General features: G+C 37.3%; 1 protein-coding gene across 1 annotated transcript in view; it reads left to right on the top strand.

Annotated features, from left to right (window-relative positions):
• The window catches only part of LOC133527814 (nose resistant to fluoxetine protein 6-like), an 86,369-nt gene that overhangs the window by 15,908 nt on the left and 44,273 nt on the right, over nucleotides 1-26,188 (top strand). Inside the window, exon 2 of the mRNA XM_061864993.1 lies at nucleotides 12,818-12,957. Within this exon, the coding sequence (XP_061720977.1) occupies nucleotides 12,818-12,957 (140 nt within the window). The remainder of the gene's footprint in view (nucleotides 1-12,817; nucleotides 12,958-26,188) is intronic.

Genomic DNA, 26,188 nt, shown 5'->3' with positions numbered 1-26,188 from the left:
TTCCGAATTTTATCTAACCGAGTAACACCTCCAGACCAGCGCAGCATTTTCATTTCAGTGACATGTATTTTCGGTTGGTCACACTTTCTCATTCCCCAACATTCAGATCCGTAAAGTAAAGCGGGTCTCACAGCTCGTTTGTACACGGTTCACGGGCCTAGCGCTCATATATAAATAAATAATAATAAATAATAAATAAATATTATAGGGACATTCTTACACAAATTGACTAAGTCCCACGGTAAGCTCAAGAAGGCTTGTGTTGTGGGTACTCGGACAGCGATGTATATAATATACAAATACTTAAATATATAGAAAACACCCATAACTCAGGAACAAATATCTGTGCTCATCACACAAATATATGCCCTTACCGGGATTCGAACCCAGGACCACCGGCTTTATAGGCAGGGTCACTACCCACTAGGCCAGACTGGTCGTCAAAATATATACATTCTTTTAAAACCTAATGATACAGACTGTAGGGTGGGGATCATTGTAACTACTTCTCTTATACCTGTGTAGTATAGTAGTATAGTTTAATGATAATTTATGTCATAAATAGCGATTGGGACGAAAAACGAATGTGGCGAGCTCAGAATACGATAAAAAACAATACAGACTAATTACGAATGTGTCCAGAACTGAACTTGTCTTGTCAAATATTTTTTGGCGAACGAGATAAAAAACAAAAGAAATTAAATTAAATATATGTATATAAAGCCCGACCAGAAATATATGATCATTGTCAAGAGGGCGCTGTTATTCTCATGTATAGGGCGACAGTTCAGTTTAGTATGAAAAATGTAGTTCCAATGAAATTCCGCAATATGGCGTGTGATCATAATAATATATTACTGGTCAGGCTTTATATATTTATTATATTTATGTAGTAGAATCAATCAAGGTTCATGTTCTTATCTCACTTTATGCACCTTTTTTTTTTTTTAATACTACGTCGGTGGCAAACAAGCATACGGCCCGCCTGATTTATTTTATTTTATTTTATTTTATTTATTCATTTTAATTAACACAGTATAACAGTTAAAACTAAAGCACTGTGAAATTACATATTGAACCTAGACAATCTAGACATGTATAATTGGAAAGAGTTGACATGAAACATCAAAATACTAATTAGAATACAGGTGACACTTATAACACAGAGGAGGGACGAATATCCATCATCTCGCTGAACCTCAGACATTCATCACGCACTGACATCCATCTACTTGCAAACACATCACATTCAGGCGCTGATGCGAGGAGTGAATTCAAGCTGCGTAAAGCTCGAACAAAAGGAGCGTTCCTGCGCGACACAGTTCGGGAACCCGGCACAGATAAAAGACAGCGATTACGAGGCCGAAACTCAAATCTAGAAGGTGTTGGGACAAACAGACGCACTACTTGTGTTGTTAACTCGACACAGTCAGAGTCACCGCGTAAGATATTACAGATTGTAGTGAGAAGTGCTGAGCTGCGTCTTACCTCTAGGGAGTTAAATCCCATCATTCCCAACAAAAACTTGGTAGGATAAAGGAATGGGTAATACCCGTACATTTTTTTGTATAGGAAGCGCAAGAACACTTTCTGTACTTTTTCCAGTTGTAAGACATATGTTGTCTCGTAGGGACACCAAACGACAGAGGCCGTCTCAAGCTTACTCCTCACTAAGGCATTGTAGAGCAGTTTTATTGTTCTTGAGTCAGTAAAATCCCTGGCATTTCGAATGACAAATCCCAACCTCTTGTAACAATTACGGGTCAATGCATTCAGGTGCTCATGGAAATTGAGACGAGAGTCTAGAATGACACCGAGATCGCGGATGGAGCTAACACGAACTATTGCGTCTGAACCCAAAAGATATGTGTAGTTAAGTGGATTTCGTGCCTTGCTAAAACTTATAACCGCACATTTAGAGACATTAAAGGATAGTCTATTTTTTACGCTCCACTCGCGCAGTTGGTCAAGATCCTTTTGAAGAGATTCACAATCTGAGATTCCTTGTACTCCATAGATCAACTTCAAGTCATCGGCATAAAGAAGGCATCTAGCGAAACTCGGAACGGATGCCAGGTCATTAATCATTATACCGAAGAGCAAAGGACCCAGTACCGATCCCTGACTGACGCCAGACCTAGTCTGATAAGTGTTCGATATAAAGCAGCCATGTTGCACATATTGACTCCTATCGCGGAGATAACTAGCGAAGAAACGGAGTAGTTGCGGGGAAAAACCGATATCGCACAACTTGCTCAATAGCACATCGTTATCCACGCGATCGAATGCTTTTTGGAAGTCGAAGTATAACACGTCTACTTGTATACCCTTGTCCATATGATCGGAAACCGAGTCCACCAAAGTTAGAAGATTCGACTCCACTGAACGCCGAGGCCTAAAACCGTGCTGGGAATCGCTAAGAAAGGGCTTAATTTGAGGAGCTACGAGCCTATTTACAATGCTCTCAAATACCTTGGCAATCGACGAAAGAATGGCTATAGGTCGATAGTCTTCCACGCGAGTTGAGTTACAAGTTTTAGGAATAGGTCTCACTCGTCTGATGGTAAGCAGCCTCCGTAGCCTATGTACGCCTGCAACTCCAGAAGAGTCACATGCGCGTTGCCGACCCTAAACCCGCCCCCCCTCATTGAGCTCTGGCAACCTTACTCACCGGCAGGAACACAACACTATGAGTAGGGTCTAGTGTTATTTGGCTGCTGTTTTCTGTAAGGTGGAGGTACTTCTCCAGTTGGGCTCTGCTCTAGATCTGGAATGACATCCACTGGCTGTGCCCTACCACACCTACCTACCCTACCCTATCTTACCCTACCTTAAAGGTAGGTTCAGCTAGTTGAGGTTTTGGAAAATAGTAGCGCTTTATTAGTTCAAAATACGGTTGCCAAAATTTTAATTAGCATTCTTCAGGCCTTTCTCTAGTAACTACATCAATTCGAAACCTGATTTTTGGACTATCGCTCGATAGAATAAAAACGAAAGTAAGTCTAAAACTCGCCTTAAAAATTTGTAACAAGTTTTGTACAAGAGTTAAAAATCTGAAAAATGTTTCTAGTAACGCACAATTTAAATTGATCGATTTTTTTGATTTGGTAAAACTTACAGAGCTGGTGGCTTCCTCGCACAACGTATCAGCATTGCGATACAACGAGGAATTATGCCGCCAGCATCCTTGGTACAAGGCCTCAAGGGCCTATTTTAGATTTAAGCTAGTAATAGTAATTCCATTAGTAATGCATAGTTATATCCATTATGTATATTGTTATTGTAAACAAAAAAAAAAACAATATGATATCTCGCCCATGCTTACGATCAGTGACAGTAGAATCCACGGGGCCTTAAGTAACGGTGAATCGATTTGGCCATGCCAATGCCGCCACTTGAGGCATTAATTAAAAAAGCGTTTTGTTATTATTAATAAAAAAAAACTTATTTTTATCATCCCGCTCACTTATTTCGTCAATAATCCATACATGGGCTGTTCTGAAGGATTCTAGTTGATTCGGCTATATATTGACGTATGTAAATTGTACAAGATATGTAAAATACTTCCTATAAATCAAAAGGTGCAATGTATGGTAGCTGTAGAAAATTATTTTGATGATAAATTTAAGGTGCGGAAACAAAGTAGGTAAATATAAAACAAAGAGCAACAAATACTGTACAAAGCACTGCTAAAAACTATTATGGCAAACGAACAAATATATGTTTGATACCCAAATTGTATAATGAAATCAGCTTTAAGCTTTTTTAAGGGAAGAATATAAATGCACTGTAAATGAATTTAAGAAAAGGTTAAAAAAAACGTTAAGTACTGGAAAATTTACCCTAATAATATTGCTTTGAAATTAACCTGAATTAGTTGTTAAAGTACCAGTGACTATTTGGTTTTTGTTTGTTTTTATATTCATAAAAGCTTGCGTGTTCACTTTACACATAGTACCTAAGCTTAGTATTAAGTGCATAGCATAGATATCAAAATGTATAAATGAGCGCTATCTCGCCAACATACTGCGACCGCAGTTTGGCGAGAAATAAAGTGGTGTCACAACCTTTATGATAAATAAATTAAAAACAAATGTGGTTATCGCACTGCCGCCGCATTCCGTTGCGAAGTGCGGAAACACGAATTCGCGTGTGGCGACCACGTTACGATAGGCCGGTTCCCTTCGTCCGAAGCTGCGATGCACGACGAACCGCGTTTATGTACAAAAATCCGTACGGCACTATGGAGCTTGGTGTGGCATACCATCCGGCTCACACCGCATCTCCGACCGAAAGTTCGAACCGTTCGATTCGCACCTTCACAGGGAGAGGCGGAGCCAATGAGTTATACCATGTGGTTTTTGCATACAAATCAAGATTTTGCAGTACAAAGTTTAAAACCGCAGCAACGAACGCCGCTCCAAAGTGCGGAGCAGTGTGACGATCGCCTAAAGATAAGATACCTTAAGAAATAAGCGTTTGGTGAAATGAATATTTATTTTTCGACTCGTCAACTATAATGGTTGAATTATGATTTCGTATACCGAACGGTAATTGCGTACTTTTTATGTATGGGCTCCCAACTCAACTATAATATTCATAAGCAAACGCTGTATTTAACTATAATGAATTTGACCAATCATGTGGTGCTGCTGTCCAGTGGAAAAGACACCAACGCGACTATTTTACGCGTTAATATCTTTTGTATTACTGAGATACTTACCTAATTTTCTTTAATTATTTAGGTTTTATAAAAAGTATTATTTTAGATGACGCGTAGAAAAAGTATTCTATGCAATAATGATATAATCAAGCTTTACAAACTCGTACTTTCATTAGGCCACTCAGCAAGTTTCCTGACTTAAACACGGTACTCGACTGAAAAGCTCTCTATATTGCATCAAGATTTCATAAAATACTATTTTACAGTACATATGGGGCTACTTTATAGCACTAGTGCGAGAAGTAGCATATTATGTTACTGTGTCGAACATTTAAAGGGCCATATGTACTGTAAAACGTTGTACGATACATGTGCGAATAGGTAATTCGCAACTCGTGTCGATTTAAAACACTCCCTTCGGTCGTGTTTTAATTTATCGCCACTCGTTTCGAATTTCCTATTTTTCGCACTTGTATCGTAATGTACTATTCTGTTTTTTATAAGGTGTGAAAAAAAATTAAACTAAGTATTTCTAACAAATAAAAAAACTTTCTAAATAACATATTGTACATATATGTACCAACTTACGAAGAACTTTATAGTACTTGAATTAATTGATTTTATTAAATGATAGTTTCTCGGCACTATAAAAAAGCATTGGTAGCCTAGCGTTAAGAGTGTGTGACTTTCAATCCGGAGGTCGCGGGTTCAAACCCCGGCTCGTACCAATGAGTTTTTCGGAACGCATGTACGATACACCATTTAATATACTTACCAGTCACTTTTCGGTGAAGGAAAACATCGTGAGGAAACCGGACTAATCCCAATAAAGCCTAGTTTCCCCTCTGGGTTGGTCATGGCAGTCGCTTTCGTAAAAAGTGCTTAAGCTAATTCTCGGGATAAGTTGCCAAGCGGACCCCAGGCTCCCATGAGCTGTGGCAATAAGCCGGGACAAACGCTAGCAAGAAGAAGATAGTTTGTCAGCACTATAAAGATACCCGCAAATCGCGAGTCCAATATCTTCCAATTTTCAAGGAAGTAATAATCATATGAAAATATCACCAACAGTCATATTAAATACCATTGAATTCACCGGAAACGAAAAACATCAAAACTGACGTATTTAAATTACACAAAACGATAACAATTCATTTAAATCCAATATCCAAGCTGCCAAAGTTGAAAATATATTAACGTGATCTTTGACTTGCAACTCTTTGTTTTTGTGTTTTAAGAAATTACATCTTGTTCTGACATTTTAATTGAAAGCATTTCGAATTCACTTAGCGATGCGGCGAATGATAATTTGTTTTCACGTCTTGATAATTGTTAATCGTTTTCCGTAAAAGGTGAGCAAATAATAAGCATTACAGTTTCAACACTTTAGCGGACGCGGGGATGGCCGGATGCAATTTATGACACGAGTTTTTTGACATACTGTACCCCTAGTGTAAATAAATTCGATTTCGAAACGTGACGTACGCGTTTGCGTTTAGTCTCATTTTGTATTGGATTTAGAAAGAGCGCGCCAAGCGAGACGTTTTGGAAACTCAAAGTACTATACAAAATGAGACTTAACGCAAACGCGTTCGTCACGTTATGATGTCGATTAAATTTACACTAGGGGTACTGTGTACTGTATGGATATGCTGCGCACACAAAAAGTTAACAAGTAGTGTAGTAGCATAACTGTCAACGTTGCTTTGAGCTTAGAATAGGATATTCTATTTTTTTTTAAATATATTAAGCTCATTACGTAACTATGTCGAAAATTTAAGAAGACATGTACAGTAAAAGTGTAAAAATATGGGTGTACACATCTTACTCAAAAATATGTCCCATAGCATCTCATTCCCGTGTAATAAGAGCGTAGTGCCATATTTATGAGACGATTCTTTCGATACATATTTTTGCACTTAACTGTATTGTAAAACGTTGTATGTTACATGTGGTAATTTCCTATTTTTCGCACTTGTATTCGTAATATACTATCATAAATATTTGTATCGCTTCGGTAGCAAACGGGCAATTCTATCTCCTGAAAATAATATCGCTATATGCAAAGATAATATTTAAACGACAAATGTTCGCGCCAAAAAGGAAGCGGCCATTCTTGTGACGTCATAATAGCGGTGCAGTAGCAAAAAAATGATAAATTGCAAACTTTTCGCCGTTGTTACAAGTTGAACACTTGTTTCTGCTATAGTGACGTCACTTACGAGAAAAAAATGGCGCTTCTCGTTTTCGGTCACGTGACATACAGATAATAAAACGAGCATTTTAATTATGAATTTAAATTCGTACTTCTTATGGTAAAAACTATATAAATAATATACATTCATTATTTAATTTCGAGTAATGAAACTCCCCTATTATTATCTCCATATTTTTATTTGCTTGAGTGTGTATAATCCTATTTATTCCTAATTTTCTTCTTCTTAAATTGCAAAATCTGTAGAATATATAAACATACATACTAACAATACTGGCTGATAATATCTCAAAACGTTAACTGTTAAAGGTTATATTGTGTGGTAGGTTGTGTTGTGTGTTGTGGTTATAAGGTGTTATTGGTTCTTCAATTGAAAATTCGACTAACATAATTATAAAAGACTGCTCTAAAAGGTAAATAAATAATAAGAATAAGTACAGTTATTTAAACACTTGAGCCAAAAATGGTGAAGAGCGTCCGCCATAATTACGAGTACCTGTCACGAGTTTTTTGGCAGAATGTAGTTTAATTGGCATTGCCTTTGACACCGTCATTCATTAGTTCAAAACGAACTTGCGGAATTTGCGTTTTTTGGCTGTTGGCCTTTTTGATACATTTGGAGGAATTTTGTCTTGTTTTAATATGAACGTGTCACCAGGGGGGCGAACCTGTTCCTTTTGGACATTCCCGGCTCCATTCAGCTCAGTTCCGAGTAATTATTAGGGTTTGCACAACTTAACGTCCCTTTTTTTTATACTACGTCGGTGGCAAACAAGCATACGGCCCGCCTGATGGTAAGCAGTATCTGTAGCCTATGTACGCCTGCAACTTCACAGGAGTTACATGCGCGTTGCCGACCCTAACCCCCTCCCGCCCTTCGTTGAGCTCTGGCAACCTTACTCACCGGCAGGAACACAACACTATGAGTAGGGTCTAGTGTTATTTGGCTGCGGTTTTCTGTAAGGTGGAGGTACTTCCCCAGTTGGGCTCTGCTCTAGATCTGGAATGACATCCGCTGTGCTGTGCCCTACTACACAAAGCGAGATGACATTCACAATGCCCATACCTCTCTTGTGGACGTAGTTTAAGGACGTACCCGGGTCCAATTTAGTGTACGGCATGGCACGGCCCTTTGCATGTATGGTCACAGATAAGATAATGACTCGAATTTTGACAACTCTAAATACCAAGCAGTGGCAAGGGAGAGTACCATACATAAGAAAGGGACGCCATGATTCGTCCCTGAATCGCTGTCAGACTTCAGTTTTGTAGGAAGTTTCTTTTCTATACGATAGTACTATTACTAAATTAATACTCGTAATAAATAAATATTATAGGACATTATTACATAAGATTGAAAAACATGCCTAGGTAAAATTCGTATGAATGTAATGTGTAACGATATACGATTACAAGCTATCGTAGTCAATTAGGTACATAATATACGATTGGACACGGGCTAGTTAAGGCTGGCGTCCACTAGGCTCGCCGAGGCGATTCGAATCGAATCACAATAATTCACCTTCCATACATTTACTATGAATGGTAAATTCGATTCGACGCGCCGCTGCTCTTCGTCAATAGACGCAGTTTCATAGTCAATGTATAGAAGGCGAATTGTTGCGATTCGCCTCGGCGAGCCTAGTGGACGCCAGCCTTAATTACATGTACCATCACCATTGAGGCTGGCGTCCACTAGGCTCGCCGCGGCGAATCGTATCGAATCGCAATAATTCGCCTCCTATGTTTTTTATGCAACGGCGTCCATTGACGAAGAGCCGCGGCGCGTCGAATAGAATTTGCCATTCATAGTAAATGTTTAGAAGGCGAATTATTGCGATTCAATTCGATTCGCCTCGGCGAGCCTAGTGGACGCCAGCCTACAGCAGTTAAAGTGTATGGCGACTTTATCTATGTTTTCATTCATAATTTCTCTATGCAATTTTGCAGCTCACTGTACGTGGTAAATACCAGGGAATGAAAATCGGTTCTAACCGTAACCGAAATAATCGGTTCGGTTATAACCGATTATTGTGACAATATTTCATAACCGATTATTGGAAAATCGAATAACCGGTTACGGTTATTTTGGGTTATTTATTTATGACTTAAATTCTATGAATTGATCTTCTAATGACTACAAAATCCTATCTTTTTTGGCTGTGATGCCTGTGACTATAATTTATGTCATTCGTATACTTTAGTAACAAAAATACACTAAATTGACTTTCCGTATTTATGAATTATTTTTATTGAATATTGTATCACGTGCTAGGTTATATTTTAATTTTTACTGTATTTTGTGTTTAAAAAACGAAGACATATACTCACATTTCATTTCATTCATTTATTATTTAAATTACTTGATTGTGAATTTATAATTTCTTGTCGAAAATAACCGTAACCGATTATCGGTTATTTTTCGGGCACAACTGTAACCGGAACCGGTTATGAAGTCTAGCCGGTTATTGCATTTCCTAATAACTACCCTGTTACCCGATAGTGTTTATAATGACAATCCTGAAAAATAACTAAATCATTAAACATAACAAGATACCCTGCAATGGTTAACAGAACCCCTAGTGTAAATTTATTGGATAGCGTGACGTGACGTGCGCGTTTGCGTTTAGTCTCATTTTGTATAGGACGCGCCAAGCGGGACGTTTTGGAAACTCAAAATGAGACTTAACGCAAACGCGTAGGTCCATCACGTTTCGCTATTAAATGTACACTAGGGGTACAGAACTAATTAACTAAAGTACGCTTAAAATGTCGGCTCAAAACCTGTTTTTTCTCAGTAAAGCGCGAGACAACGGAAACTAAATCTGAGTCAAAGGTAATTAATGTAATTGTAGTGCATTCATCGATTATTTATAGTTAATGCGTCGACTGGTTGACCTTTTGACGTTTCACTGCACTGCCCGTTAGCCCGGAGGACGTATCGACGGTAAGGGATTTTATTATTATTTATTTAATTTAATAACTGAAACTCTAGGTCCATGGGGTCCCAGCGCGCACAAGTTTTTTGGAGAAATCGCGAAACGTCTGGTTGACGTAACTGGTGACCGAAGAGCTGGCGGCTTCCTCGCACAACGTATCAGTATTGCGATACAACGAGGAAATGCCGCCAGCATCCTTGGTACAATGCCTCAAGGGCCTATTTTAGATATAAGCTGGTTATAGTAATCAGCTGTATATATCCATTTAGTTGGGTAGTAGGTTTACTTTTTGACGTTGACGTAACAGCGTTCCGTTCAACGCTATATATTTTAAGCCATTTAAGCTTAATAAACAAATTGAATAAATAAAAAATAATAATAAGATACAGTGGTATTCTTAAATATAGTCGTAGCCCCACAAACCTCAACAATAAGTTTGACTCATCATCACTCTGGTCATCAGTCTCTAGATATGCAACTAAAATAACTTGTAGCAAAGAGAATTTGAAATAGAGGTGGATTATCAAAGAAAGTGTTGTAGTTTACTGCCATCTTTCGACACATGATTAAAACTTCTAGAACGCCATTTGATTTCGATCCTTATTCTTTCACTGATATGTGTTAAATTTGTTAAATATCAAGAAGTGGCGCCAAAGTTTTCACTTCTATTTCAAATTCTCTTTGCTTATAGTAGGTAATTAATTTACTTAGTAGGCACAATGTTATTCTAACCCCTGATAGGTTATAGGCGTCTCAAATATATCTGAACACGCACACTAGACCTAGACCCTTGGCAATAGAGTTAAATAGAGGCGTGTTCAGATATTTGTGAACACCTTGGCCGCTCCGATATATCTGATGGCGACTGTACTTTATGACAACACGTGTATGAATGTCCAGCATAAACCATGAGTCAGGCTAGACCACTAAATGTACTTGGGCAAGTTGTGTCTGACGGAAAACCCCGTGGATACCTACTCATATGATGGTTACACTTTTATCGTCTATAGTGTCATGTGTCACTGCGAACTTACATACTTGTTAAAAAGTAACAGTCACAATGACGACGACAATAGTGCGACCATATTAGGCCCGCTCTAGCATGTCAATGACCTACGTTGGTGACCGATCACCGAAAAGGAAAAATGTAAAAAATAAATAGTACCGCGAGCTTGAAAACACAAAATTAAAATAACTTTTGGCCAAAATTACCTCTTTGGTCCAAGTTTTGTTGCTGACTGTACTTGCCTTTTCACAAGCAACTAATACTCATCGTGACAATTCTAATAACCCCGAACACAATTCGTTTGCGTTGTTTTATCACAGAGTTCCCATGGGCACTTCCTGTTTCCAGTATCAGATCAGCTCCATGTAATCATAATATTGCAATGTCATCCGATTTACATATGTATGCAAAATTTCAGGTCAATCTACCCGGACCCGGGACTAGTGGATCTAGTGGACCCGGGTATGTCCTTAAACTGCGTCCACAAGAGAGGTATGGGCATTGTGAATGTCATCTCGCTCTGTGTGGTAGGGCACAGCACAGCTGATGTCATTCCAGATCTAGAGCAGAGCCCAACTGGGGAAGTACCTCCACCTTACAGAAGATCGCAGCCAAATAACACTAGACCCTACTCATAGTGTTGTGTTCCTGTCGGTGAGTAAGGTTGCCAGAGCTCAACGATGGTGGGAGGGGGTTAGGGTCGGCAACGCGCATGTAACTCCTCTGGAGTTGCAGGCGTACATAGGCTACGGATAATGCTTACCATCAGGCAGGCCGTATGCTTGTTTGCCACCGACGTAGTATATAAATCTCAAATTGGGAAGTGGGTCAAATTTAGCTTCCAGGATTTGACCCACACCAACATACATACATACTAATAGGGCAAGTTAACCTTTTCGTCGTCACGTCATTGAAGTAATAAAGTGTCTTCAACGCCACGTCAAAAACTGCACGTAAACAAACCTGACCGACTTGATATGAAGTCGTGGCGTGTGGGGCACGAAATGTACTGACTTTATATCCAGTCAATGGCGGCAAAAAGGTAAATAACAGCTTGTAACAAAATATGTGTAAACAAAAATAAGGGAATGGAAAAAATCTCACGGTTTGGCAAGCTCCGGTACCTAAGGGTCGGGGCATAGAGGTACAATATGTATAAAGATGAAATGGTTGAGCCGGCAGATGACCAAATAAATAAATAAATATTATAGGACATTATTACACAAATTGACTAAGTCCCACAGTAAGCTCAATAAGGCTTGTGATGAGGGTACTTAGACAACGATATATATAATATATAAATATTTATAAATACTTAAATACATAGAAAACACCCATGACTCAGGAACAAATATCTATGCTCATCACACGAATAAATGCCTTTACCAGGATTTGAACCCAGGACCATCAGCTTCGTAGGCAGGGTCACTACCCACTAGGCCAAACCGGTCGTCTAACGAAGAAGAAGAAACGTTCGAATGAGATGTTTGGGCCGTAATTTTTTGTACCTCATAGGGTTGCACTAGGTGCCGCCCTAAGTGGGTACTTCTTTATGACATTAGTGGTCCACAGGAACAGAGAATGTGCATTGCAGTCTCCTCTGATTCCTTGCAGAACCTGCATGCCGTATCTTGTTTCTTCCCAATTTGAAACATGTGTTTTTTGTGTTTTAATAATAAAACAACTAATCGCTGAGTTCCCTCAAAGGTGATATTGCCGGGTTTTAGAAGCAATTGTCATATTTTTAGCTTTTGTACAAAATTTGTTATACATTTTTAAAGTGCGTTAATAGACCTAAATAGGTTGGTGATTTTTTTCTATCGAGCAAAAGTAAAAAAAACAGCATTCGAATCACTGAAGTCCCTAGAGAAAATTCTTAAAGTTGCTAATTAATTTTTTTGCAACCGTGTTGTTATATCAAAAAGCGGCACGATCTTTCCAAAACTCCGTTTTTATACCTACTGCACTTTAATATAATTAATTTTCTTTGTTTCCAGAAAGCGATTACAACCGAATGCCAGCTTTATACGCCTTGGATCCATTCGAGGCCTGCCTTTTGGAGCCGGGCGGGACGTACTGCTTGGTCGACGCGGATCTACACTCTGGAGGGAAATCAGATCTCATGAGGATGATACGGGTTAGTTATATCTTAGTTTATTTTACTTCAAGTACTGTACTACAACCGAATGCCAGCATTATACGCCTTGTATCCATACGACGCATGCCTACTGGAGCCGGGCGGGACGTCTACTACTTGGTCGACGCGGATATACACTCTGGAGTGAAATCAGTACCCCTAGTGTAAATAAATTCGATTTTGAAACGTGACGTACGCGTTTGCGTTTAGTCTCATTTTGTATTGGATTTATAAAGAGCGCGCCAAGCGGGACGTTTTGGAAACTCAAAATCCTATACAAAATGAGACTTAACGCAAACGCGTTCGTCACGTTATGATGGCGATAAAATTTACACTAGGGGTACAGAGGGCCTACCGTTAAGTCCGTGTGTTCGTCGTTCGTCGTGTTCGTACGTTTGACGTGTTGCCTCTCTATCATACTTGTAGTACGTAAGTGTAGACGCCGTAGGCCCTTAGATCTCACGAGGATAATACAGGTTAGTACTCAATTATTTTACCTTAACTACTGTACCTCAACCAAATGTCAGCTTTATACGCCTTAGATTCATTCGAAGCATGCCTTTGGAGCCAGGCGGGACGTACTGCTTGGTCGACGCGGATCTAGATTCTGGAGAAAAATCTCATGAGGATGATAGGTACGCGTCGGATCCATTGGAAGCATACCTTTTGTAGCCGGGCGGGACGTACTGCTTGGTCGACGCGGATCTAAGTATTTTTAATTGGTATTCAGGAGAACAACAGCCGTAGATTTACAACTTACATATATAAATAACAGTGTAGTACATTATAGAGGGAAATCAGATCTCATGAGGACTGAAATTTCGAAAATGTGAAAACTGGGTGGATGTTCGCGCTGGATTTTCCTAACATAAGTATATAAAAAAAATGCTATTTGAATTTGAACCCAATATAATAATAAATATAAAGCAAATATGGTTAAAATTCTATTGTTTCAACAAAAGAAATGAACCACTGTTTTAATTAAAAATTGTTTATATTACATTGGAGTAATACTTAACTGGCCTAGTGGGTTGTGACACTGCCTATGAAGCCGATGGTCCTGGATTCGCCCCACGGCATAGTCAATTTGTGTAAAAATAATGTCCAATATTTATTTTATTGTTACTACTATGGGTTAGGACTGCGGGCCTGACGAGGATAAAGGATGTGAATGATGAGATGCTGAACGACAGAGATTTATGGAAGAATAATACACGATGACTGTCGACCCCCAGTGAATGGGACAAGGGCAAGCGAGTGATGATTTTAAATGAGACGATTGATTTTTTGTAACAAAAAATATCATTAGAATAATTTATTTTAAATTATTCTAAATAGGGTTGTTTCCATCTACAAATCTTAGGGCAGAATTGTATCCCAATAAATTCTTTTGGATTTTAAGAACATGTTAAACTACTTTTAGGGGACCTGTAGGTAATAACTATATTTTTGTAAATATTGAATTAAAAATACCTTTTGGCACACGTCACGTGACCAAACTCGAAACGTCTTTGAAGATTCTGATGACGTCACAACTCTCGGATTGACACTGTTGACAATTAGGCGATAAACAACAAATGACAAATGTCAGTTGACAGTTCGTATAGGGACCGTGCGCGTTGGAGGGTCTGCCATCTTGTGGTCTGAATCGGAACCATAAACATGCACATTTACACGTCACGTGCTTTCTTGTGCATAGTCGGTTCTGCCATCTTGTGGGCTACATCGGAACAAAAAACATCACATTTACGCCTCGCGCCAAAAATCTGACGGCTCCTGTGCTGCCTCCTACAGTTCATGCACGCTCCCTATCTTCTACGTGTGTATGTAGTTATGTGTCAAACCGTAATCTGTGACGTCACACAATTTTCAAAGAGCGTTTTGGGCGCGAAAGCATCTGTCAAAATATATTTTATTAATTTAACATATTTAAAGCCATTTTTAGTATAAAAGTTGAATTTTAGGGCTACTTTTAGTTAATATAGAACGTAATACAAGCGTTTCAAAAAATTAGAAACAACCCTATTGTAGTACACGACGAGGTCCAAGAAGAAAAAGGGGCAGTGTAGTTTGTATTATCCACGATGACGCGCAAATTTGTCAAATCTAATCTTTAATTACATGTCAATACGAGGCACGGCAGTCAAGTCACGCGTCTTCGTGAATGGCATGATCTTTAGCCACTTTATTTATTTTACTATTTTCTGCAATGTTTTTTGATACATTTCAATAAAATTTGGTGGATTTGAACACCAAAACAAACAAATATTTAAGGGGACTCTTATACAAAGAAGTGTTTTTTAGATAATGGTACGGAACCCTTCGTGCGCGAGCCAGACTTGCACTTGGCCGGTTTTTTTTTTAAATATTTATAACACTTAAGCACCGTCTTAGGCACTTGAGCTGACTGTCCATGAACTTTTGTAGAGTATATGGACATTCAATTATTAGGTACGATTTCAGTTTACTTTTACGTACCCAAAGGGTAATATGGGACCATATTACTAAGACACCGCTGTCCGTTCGTCTGTTACCAGGCGGATTTTCACAGATGATTTATTTCTGTTGCCGCGATAATAACAAATACTAAAAAGTTTGGAACCCTCGGTGGGCAAGTCCGACTCGTACTTTCCGGTTTTTTAGATTTTATCATATCTAACGTAAAAAAATAAACCGCACAATAAAACACGGTCCAAACATTACCTAAGCTAACGACACGACATTCGAAGTCCTTTGTGGCATGTGCCGCATGGCTGCTATAAAACAGACAAGTGGAAATACCACTCTTCCTAGAATTATGGTGTAATTATAGCCTAGGCAATTACGTTTAGCCCGGCAAAGCAGAAACGGTATTAAACGTTACTTTTAAGGTGCCGTAGGTTGATTGAGCGGAGATTTTGAAAAATCGTACCGCGTTTTTAGATCACAATATGGTTGCCAAAAAAACTAATTAGCAATCTTGAGAGACCTTACACCTCCAAACCTTATTAGTGTTAGTACTTTGACATTGGGGCCTTTTACATCTCCAGATTTAATGTATTTTTAACCATAGAGACTATATCTCTATTGTATTGAAGTAATGTTTTAAGATTATTATAATGTAATATTTACCTAGGTATTAGTTGTTGTATTTATAAATGTTGTTATGTATTTTTCATGTCACTATAAATGTTGTATAGACTTGTAAAAGAGCCCTTGAGGGGCCTACTTGCAGAATAAATTTTAGAATTTAGAATTTTGACGATTTTCTCTAGTCACTTCAACGATTCAAAGCCTCATTTTTTGACTTTCGCTTGATAGAAAAAAATTACGAACATTATAGGTAAAATGCACTTTAAAAGTAACAATTAATGCACAAAAATTTAATTTGAAAATTACTTCTAAAAGTGCGAAATTTTTTTTGAGGGAACTTAGCGATTACTTTTTACTTGCGAAAACTTGTAACAAATAATAATTCAGAAACATAATATCCGTGGTAGTATAGTAGCATGCACATCCATCTAGCTCACACTTGCGCTCAGTGAGAGAGAGAGAGAAGAACACGAGTCTTCCAGCTTCCAGCGGTGGCAGTATGGTTCCATTTTTATCACCTGTCACTGTCACTATGCCCGTCACTTTCACGCTTACATACTAGTAACGGGACAGGCATGGTGACAAATGATAAAGAGCCGACCATCTTAGCCCTACTGGTCCTAAGAATGATTTAGAGTCCGTCTAAGTTAATTATGCAACGACTTTGACAAGAAGTGTCTCTACAAGGTGTAACAAAAATAGTAGGGATATGATTAAAGCAATATTCAGTATTGCGTTCTAATTAGCCTCTTAAGGCCCAGCCATAGAAATGAAAAATCCAAAATTTGCCACTGGAATTTGAACCTATAGTGCACGGAATACAGTAGATTTTATTTTGTTTGAAAATGGCACGAAACTAAACAAATGCAACTCTGTCCTAAATTGAATATGATTTAAATTTCATCGAACTGAATAAGTCTTATAGGTAGGACCTTGGGCCTTACGAGGTTAGGAAAAGTAGAAAAAAAATTGACCTTTGTATGGAGTGTTTGCCGACTTGGACGATCTGCCCCATAGAAAAATTGTTATTTGTTTTACAAGGGGGCAAATTTGTTAAAGGGTTAAACAAACTTTGTCTCTAAGTGAAACACATTTTTCACCACACCAACACGAGGAAAATAACTATGCTAAAAAAAAAATCAAATCAAATCCAAATGAACGTAAAAAAAAAATACTATTCAAAATAATCATTTAAAAGTAAATTCTACGAGCTGAAATAAGGAAACAGTTCAAAATTTGCATCTGATTACTTTGCCCCACTTATGGATATAATGCAATGTTCTCATTAGTCTTTGAACAATCAAGACGGCCTTTACCAAAAAAAAAAATTAAAAAAAAATTCTCGGTAAAAAAAAATTTTTTCTGCGTTTTCCTAATTAAAACACGATACCGAATAAGCCCATAAACGTATCCCCACTATTTTTGTTACACTTTGTATATTTTTGTTACACCTTGCATATTTTTGTTACACCTTGCATATTTTTGTTACACCTTGCATATTTTTTATATTTTTGTTACACCTTATATAATCGTTATATTTTCATTGGAATTTGAGGTTTATGGTGCACTTCCACACTTTATTAATGAAGTCTGAATTGAAATATTTCGCTACGCTAAAATATAAAGGATAATTTACATCATATTTACATTACGGAACTCTAAATATAACTCTAATTGCTTCCTTCCTGATAAATGGAACATTTTTCCTTAATAAGAGAGATAATAAAGAACCTTGGGAGTGCGCGTAAAATGAAATTAGCACTGGTTTGTCTGACTGGTTACTAAAGTGCAAAGAACCACGCATAGGGTTCCGTATCTTCATACGATATAAAAATGGCGTTCATTATATTTACGAGTATATTTTTATAATAAATCAATATTATAGGACATTGACTAAGACTAAGTCCCACAGTAAGATCAAGAGGGCTTGTGTGACAACGATATATATAATATACAAATACATAGAAAATACCCAAGACTCAGGAACAAATATCTGTGCTCATCACACAAACAAATGCCCTTACCGGTATTCGAACCTATACTCTGTATCTTTAGGTATTAAAATAAAAGTAAACAATTTGTACATTTTCGGGTAGTTATAACATTTATTGGTTAACCAACCAAAAAAAAAACCGCCTGGATCTGTCACTGAACGACCTAAGTTTAACCTACATTATTTAATCATGTTATGTTTTCATCTACCCATTGAGGGTAGATTTTGTTTACTTATATTTAAATACCTAAAGATACAGAGTATAGGCCAGACCGGTTGTCTAAATTACGTGAGGGGTTTTTGAGATTTTTTGAGCCCCCCTCTCCCGCGGGTGGGATGTCGTGAGATTTGTTTCAACATCTCACGTAAGATCTTTCAATTTTTTATTATTTTGAGTATACATGTGTTTGATTTTTTAAACAAAGGCACAATTTGCATTATTCTTTTTTATTAAGATAAGTTAAGACTAGTATTTGAGATCGTTTACATATTTTAGTCTATATTTTTTTTCTTTAAATAAATTTGATTTTCCCAAATTCTACACAATTTTTTGCCAAAAAAATAACGTGGTATTTGCCCAAACCCCCCTGTGAGATTGAGTGTGATTCGGCTTGACTCCCTCCCCCCTAAAGCCCTTACGTAATGAATGGACGCCTCCTTATAGTTACATGTACATTTGTGTGCCTCCCATAAAAAAATATTTAAATAATATGGAAAAAAGGCCCATAAACGACATTTAGCATCTAAACGTGTGTGTGTTAATTGCATAAAAAAACTCCTTAGCATTAGGCAAGTACAAGAATGCTTAACCCTTTGAACGCCAGGCCTATTATACACAACGCGCCATCCAAAACCTTATCGGAATGCACCAAGGTTAATATTATAATGTTACCGTGCACATCTGTAGACGTTTCGCGGTCAAAATGGCGCATTGAAAACCCAGCGCAGTGCCCCAGTATGTGAATAGTCGTATTGCCCTTAAATGAACGTTACGTTAGGTATTTTACAAATTCGTCTTCTTGAATAGTTAACTTCCATGTGAAGATAAAATGTTCTCAAAGAATGATAAAAATGTAAAGAGAACGGGGAAGCATCTAGCCTATGTAATCGCATCGTCCATGGGCCTTCGCTCTAGCCTCTGTCCGCGACTTTTAGTCATATCATAGTCATCATAGTCGTTTAACTCTTAGTCATATCAAAGATATTTATAATTCCGTATAAGATAAATAAAGTCTATGAAAGATCGTGCCTCGAAAAAACAAGAAAAAATAATGCTCAAATAGATGGCGACACCGTTTGATATTTAAAATAAAAAATAAAAAGTCATTTATTGTCGCAAAAAATAAATAAATAGTACATACAGCAAGCAGCAGCAAACATGATTGACTAATTGTTTTGACTGAGCAACTTGATTCGACTAAACAGTCAACCACCCTAAATAAATAAATAAATATTATAGGACATTATTACACAAATTGACTAAGTCCCACAGTAAGCTCAATAAGGCTTGTGTTGAGGGTACATAGACAACGATATATATAATATATAAATATTTATAAATACTTAAATACATAGAAAACATCCATGACTCAGGAACAAATATCCATGCTCATCACACGAATAAATGCCCAGGATTTGAACCCGGGACCATCGGCTTCATAGGCAGGGTCACTGTCACTACCCACTAGGCCAGACCGGTCGTTCAACCGGTCACCCTATAAGCATGAATTACAGCACAGTAGCAATAAGTATACAGCTTTTGAGAACTATGATAATATACCATGTAGAACTATTGTTTACATTCAAACTCTTAAGTGCGACAATGGGCTCGGGACTCAGCTATTTAACACATATCATTTAAATAACATGGGTTAAATAGCCATACTTATTCAGTTCAGTTCAAAATATACTTTATTCATGTAGGCCTAGCAACAAGCACTTATGAATAGTAAGAGAGTATTACGTATAATTATCTTAAGCTAATTATCAGATCAATTTATTGATGTAAATATTATTCCATAATACTAATGAATTATAATATAGATCAAATTGAATACTAATAATTTCACAAAATATCGTGAAACATAAATAAAAACATTTGATAAAAAAAAAAAAAAGAATTAGTCTAGAATGTTTCTAGAATAAATTGTAAATGTCAAACAAATAAAATAAAAAAAACAACAAAATGTAATTCTAAGAGTTTTAATCCCTTGTCGAAAGACTTTTACTTTGACAATACACCTCTATATACTAAATTCTCTTTCGCCATATATTGTGCTCAGATATGTCAGTTTTGATCATCAAATTTCACAATAGTATTCAGGTCAACCTGAACATCCTTTACTATAGGACAAATTAAAAAAAAAAAAAACAGAATCACTGTCTCCTAAGTTTCGGCTGACCAACTTCCGATGTTTCGAGATAATAAGTGAATCCCTATGATAATAAGTGGTTTTTATTATTTACATGCAAATATCTAAGAATGGTTCTAGTTCAGTGGTATCACGCACATGAATTCGAGCCAATCGTGCAGTCTAACGCAACTAGTACTCATAATTCGCGTTGTGGCGTTAGACTGCACGATTGGCTCGAATTCATGTGCGTAACACCGCTATACAGTACCCCTAGTGTAAATTTAGTCGATAGCGAAACGTGACGTACGCGTTTGCGTTAAGTCTCATTTTGTATGGGTTTTTGAACAGCGCGCCAAGCGGGACGTTTTGGAAAGTCAAAAATCTCATACAAAATGACACTTAACGCAAACGCGTACGTCACGTTTCGCTGTCGAAAATATTTACACTAGGGGTACTGGTCCCATTCTTATTGCCCGTAAGGCTCGTCCTTATACTTATATGTCAATGGTGTTTTAGGGTTCCGTACCCAAAGGGTAAAACGGGACCCTATTACTAAGTCTCCGCTGTCCGTCCGTCCGTCCGTCTGTCACCAGGCTGTATCTCATGAACCGTGATAGCTAGACAGTTGAAATTTTCACAGATGATGTATTTCTGTTGCCGCTATAACAACAAATACTTAAAAGTACGGAATCCTCGGTGGGCGAGTCCGACTCGCACTTGACCGGTTTTTTTTCTTACTTAAATTGCATTATATCCAGGCCCGAATTTAGAGATCTTTGGCCACTTGGTATGGATCTTAGAATTCCAGAGGCCCCCCAAATTTTATCGGGGCAGCCTTTACCATCTCATATCATTGCTAGGTTTCCAGGCCCAGGCGGAAATCCGTGCTTACATCGTATGTTGCATCAAACAACTATAGATTTTATCTGTCGTGTACACCTGCCATAGATATATTTTAATTACTATAATTGCTAGTCGCATCGTTCTGGAAAAGCCGCAAGGACGTGGGTGATTCCAAATAATAACGCTGACATGCGAAAAAGAACTTGCGTGCATGTAACTTGCAATACTTTTAAAAGTAACATAAATGTGTACATATTTATATGGGTTTGTATTTTATATTAGATATTTATTTTTAGGGTTCCGTAGTCAACAAGGAGCCCTTATAGTTTCGCCATGTCCGTCTGTCTGTCTGTCTGTCCGAGGCTTTGCTCCGTGGTCGTTAGTGCTAGAAAGCTGAAATTTGGCATGGATATATAAATCAATAAAGCCGACAAAGTCGTACAATAAAATCTAAATTTTTTTTTAGGGTACCTCCCCTACACGTAAAGTGGGGGTGAACATTTTTTTTGCTTCAACCCTACAGTGTGGGATATCGTTGGAAAGGTCTTTCAAAACTAATAGGGGTCTTCAACAAACATTTCTTGATAAAGTAAATATATTCGGAGATAATTGCTCCGAAAGAAAAAAAATGTGTCCCCCCCCCTCTAACTTTTGAACGATAGGTCTAAAAAATGTGAAAAAAATCTTGGAAGTAGAGCTTAAGAAAGACATTAAATGAAAACTATAGCGGATATGATCAGTTTAGCTGTTTTTGAGTTATCGCAAAAAGTTTCCCCTTCATAGTAAAAAGACGTACACCCATTCATCCCTTGGTTAACAATCTACCATACTTTAAGCTTCAGTTTAGCTTATTGTGACGGAAGAGTAACTACGGAACCCTACTCTGAGCATGGCCCGACATGCTCTTGGCCGGTTTTTATATTAGAAATGATATAACCTGAACAGTAGTGGCAACTTTACAAACAAAATTAAATCTGAGTAACTAAGCACTGAATTATAGTTACATATAAGTACAAGATTGTATCAAAAGTGCGACCAACATCGGAATGATGCGTGATGTGTGACATCAGGAATAATGTAAATTATTTTTCCTACTCCTCTACTGTTATCTGTCATTTATGCATTCATTAACACGAATATAAGAACATACATAAAAGATTTCAAGAAAAGTCTATATTGTCTATTCCTCATAAAAGCTCTTGTGCTTTTATACGCTATAACGTTACTGCGATTAATGGCTACCAACCTAACAAAACCAAAACGAATACAGTTTTAAACTAAGTGCATTGATGCCAACTTACAAAATATTCATTTGGTTGCATAGTAAAAATAATTACTTCATAAGTCAGAAACACGCATGTGACACCCGTAATATAGCAACACCCATAGACTATGCAGACCGCTTAGCGTTGCTTGTTAGTCTCCGTAGGCTACGGTGGCCAAAGTTGAGAAAAAACTGTCCAAAAAATTAATTTAGCAAGTAACAAGTACCAGGGCCTCATGAGTTACGAGGAGGTGTCGCCGACCGGCCGGCCGCGGCCCGGGGCGGGCCGGGCGCGTAACAAGGTATGCTCACGCGTCTTGGCTATATACTTTTGCTGTAATTTGTTTACCTAAATTAAGATTTATTTTTGTTGACTCGTAGGAAAAATATTGTATGCAACGTTGTATAAGTAGGTCAAAAAATTCTCGTGGCGTATTCCTTTACAATGTTCGCCTACGCCTTCGGCTCTGGCTCACATTGTAACTCACGCCACTCGCCTTTTTTGACCCTTCTTATACAACTGTTGCATAAAATACTAAAAATGATTTTCAGCTGTTACAGTAAATTCCAAAATGTTACCGTATCTCTTGTACGAAAAGCTGTTTCGTATTGACCAATCCGCTAACATTACCCGTGCCCTGCCTATGAAGCCGATGGTCCCGGGTTCAAATCCTGGTAAGGGCATTTATTCGTGTGATGAGCATGGATATTTGTTCCTGAGTCATGGGTGTTTTCTATGTATTTAAGTATTTATAAATATTTATATATTATATACACGGTGGGGCCTGTAACTAAAGCAAAAAATTAAAATGTACATTCTTCTCCTCAAACTACGCAACGTTTGTTTGACGACTTTGAAAAAATTTTTGAATTTAGTTACATTTTAAAGTTAATTCGAACACGCAATGTACTATGAAATTGATTATGTCTGTAGAGTGACTAGACTGACAGGCGATGTCAATTAGACGGAGTTTTAAGTACATTGAAAATACTATTTACTTTGTTGGAAAAAATAACAATCTAAAAACTTTATGATTTTAGAAAGTTGCTACACAAAAGTTGTCTAGTTTGAGGACTAGAATCTACATTTTAATTTTTTGCTTTAGTTACAGGCCCCACCCTGTATATCGTTGTCTAAGTACCGTATAGTAGGGACTTAGTCAATTTGTGTAATAATGTCCTATAATATTAATCAAGACAGCAACAAGCTTGCAGTGATGTAAACAATGCTATTTCTAAAGTAGTAAATTGGTTTAATGTTAATAATTTATTGTTAAATGAGAAAAAGACTAAGTGCATTAAGTTTGTTACAAGTCACATAAGGAATGAGCAAACAGGTGTCATTGTCAAGGATGAGGAATTGGAACTAGTAGATAGCACAGTTTTTCTTGGTATAACTTTAGATTCTAAACTACAATGGGGTCCCCATATTGCTAATCTCTCGAATAGACTGAGTTCTGCAGCTTTTGCAGTGAGCAAGATCCGTCAGTTAACAGACGTGAAAACAGCTCGATTAGTTTACTTTAGTTACTTTCATAGCATTATGTCATATGGTATTTTACTATGGGGTAGTGCTTCAGAGATAAATACCATTTTTGTTCTGCAGAAGAGGGCTATTCGTGCAATATATAAAATGTACCATAGAGACACACTTAGAGATAAGTTTAAGGACATTAACATAATGACAGTGCACTGTCAATATATTTATGAGAATATTCTGTATGTACATAAAAACATTGCCAGTTTTAAGAAAAACTGTGAAATACATAATATTAATACTAGAAATAAGCATAAGCTCGCAGTGCCCTTCACTAGGCTCCATAAAATTAAGAAATCATTCATGGGTAATTGTGTAAGATTTTACAATAAACTTCCTAATATTATAACTGAATTGTCTGTTAGTAAATTTAAAAATTATGTAAAACGTAAGCTTATCTCTAAAGCCTATTATAGCACACAAGACTACATGAATGATGAAACACCGTGGGATTAAGTGTGATTGTAAAGAATGAATTATTTATTGTTATGTTATTAATGATGAAATTGATAATTCAATGTATATATATACCGTATTTTTTGACATTTAGATTTTATTCTAGAAAGGTTCTAGACTAGTATTTTTATACAATTTTGATGATTGACGATCTTTTTGTGAAATTCTTATTATTAAGTTTACCATATCTATAATAGTTCAATGTTTTTTTTTAGAACAATAATAACTGCATCAATAAATTGCTCTGATATTTAGATTAAGATGATATTTGTAAAATTTGACGATTTAAAAGTGCTTGTTGCTAGGCCTATTTGAATAAAGAATATTTTGACTTTGACTTTGACTTTAATATTATTACGTTTTTTCATTTGCAGTCTTTTTCTTTTACTTCAATTAAAGCGTAGTTACTCGTAGAGTGACAGAGATAGTTGCGCGAAATTTACGAAATTCGATTTTCGCGGGTACAGGCTAGGGACAAAGCGAATTTAGGTACTTACATATATTATTTTAATTAATATTCTATACGTTATGTTGTGAACAACATTTACATTCTCGTTTATTTTATAATTTTATAGCCATACCCTTTTATTGCATCGATTATGGTTATTTTACGATTATAATATAATTAATTAATTACCTTTATTTTCCACATTCCGATTCCCGATTGGTGTATTTTTAATCGTAGTGAACGAGACTCGTCACAGCACCATCACGTCTGAAAATATAGATGCGAAAAATGTGCTAAAAATATGTATACACCACCTTAATATATGGGACTTAATGTCGTGTATACATATTTTTGGCACTTTTTTTTATCGATATTTTCAAACGTGACCGTACCCTATGCCCTTACCGCGAGACTCGTACTGACAGATTAGCGAGAGGGATGTATAGAAAGTAAGTTGCGTAAACGATAGCTTATATGTCAGTGTTGACACTGTCAGTGACTCGTGGTACGGGGTCTAGAATCACCAGTACTTATACGGTAAAAGCATCTATAAGTAAATAAGTAAATTTATATTCTTTTTACCACACCAGTTGGCTCTCTGGACTGTTCAAAAACTGATGAGAAACTTGCATTTTATGAGAAAGATTCAAAATTTTAGTAGTTTTCTTATGCTGGTAGAATTGACTTTTAAAAAATAAATATTAAATGACGTTCATTTGGATTTGATTTAGTTTGATATCTTACAGTTAATATTATCTTTGGGTTGGTGTGGTGTAAATTTTTGTTTAAACGCCTTGAAACCCTGGCAACGCTCAATATTCTATTTTTCTAACCACTCGCTACGCTTTTGGTTCAATTTTGGAATCTTACGCTTGCTCGGGTATCAATATCAGCACGAGCGGTTAACCAATAACTTTGCTCCCTTGTAGAACAAAGAACTATTTCTGCCCTCCGGGCGGAAAGCGTCAACTTTGCTCCCGCTGCGCTTAACGAAGTTGCCGCTTTCCGCCTCCGTCGAGCAGAAAAATAGTATACGCACCACGGGAGGAAACGTAGGACATTCCATCCCGCGTGTTTGCCACCCTCGCCTTCGGCTCGGGTAACAATTTTACACGCGGCACGCAATTTCCTACTTTTCCTCCCTTGGGACACAAATAACTATTAAAACGTGTCACGCTAGACCGGGCCGGGTCCGGGCCTTCCAGCACCTCGTTTCCTATGATCAGCCGTCATAGAAAAGGACGCCTCGGGCCGGTCTAGCATG

The sequence above is a fragment of the Cydia pomonella genome, chromosome 18 (genome assembly GCF_033807575.1).
Source record: "Cydia pomonella isolate Wapato2018A chromosome 18, ilCydPomo1, whole genome shotgun sequence".
NCBI classification, from domain to species: domain Eukaryota; kingdom Metazoa; phylum Arthropoda; class Insecta; order Lepidoptera; family Tortricidae; genus Cydia; species Cydia pomonella.
The sequence above is the reverse complement of the archived record's forward strand: the minus strand, read 5'-3'. Positions and strand labels throughout refer to the sequence as shown.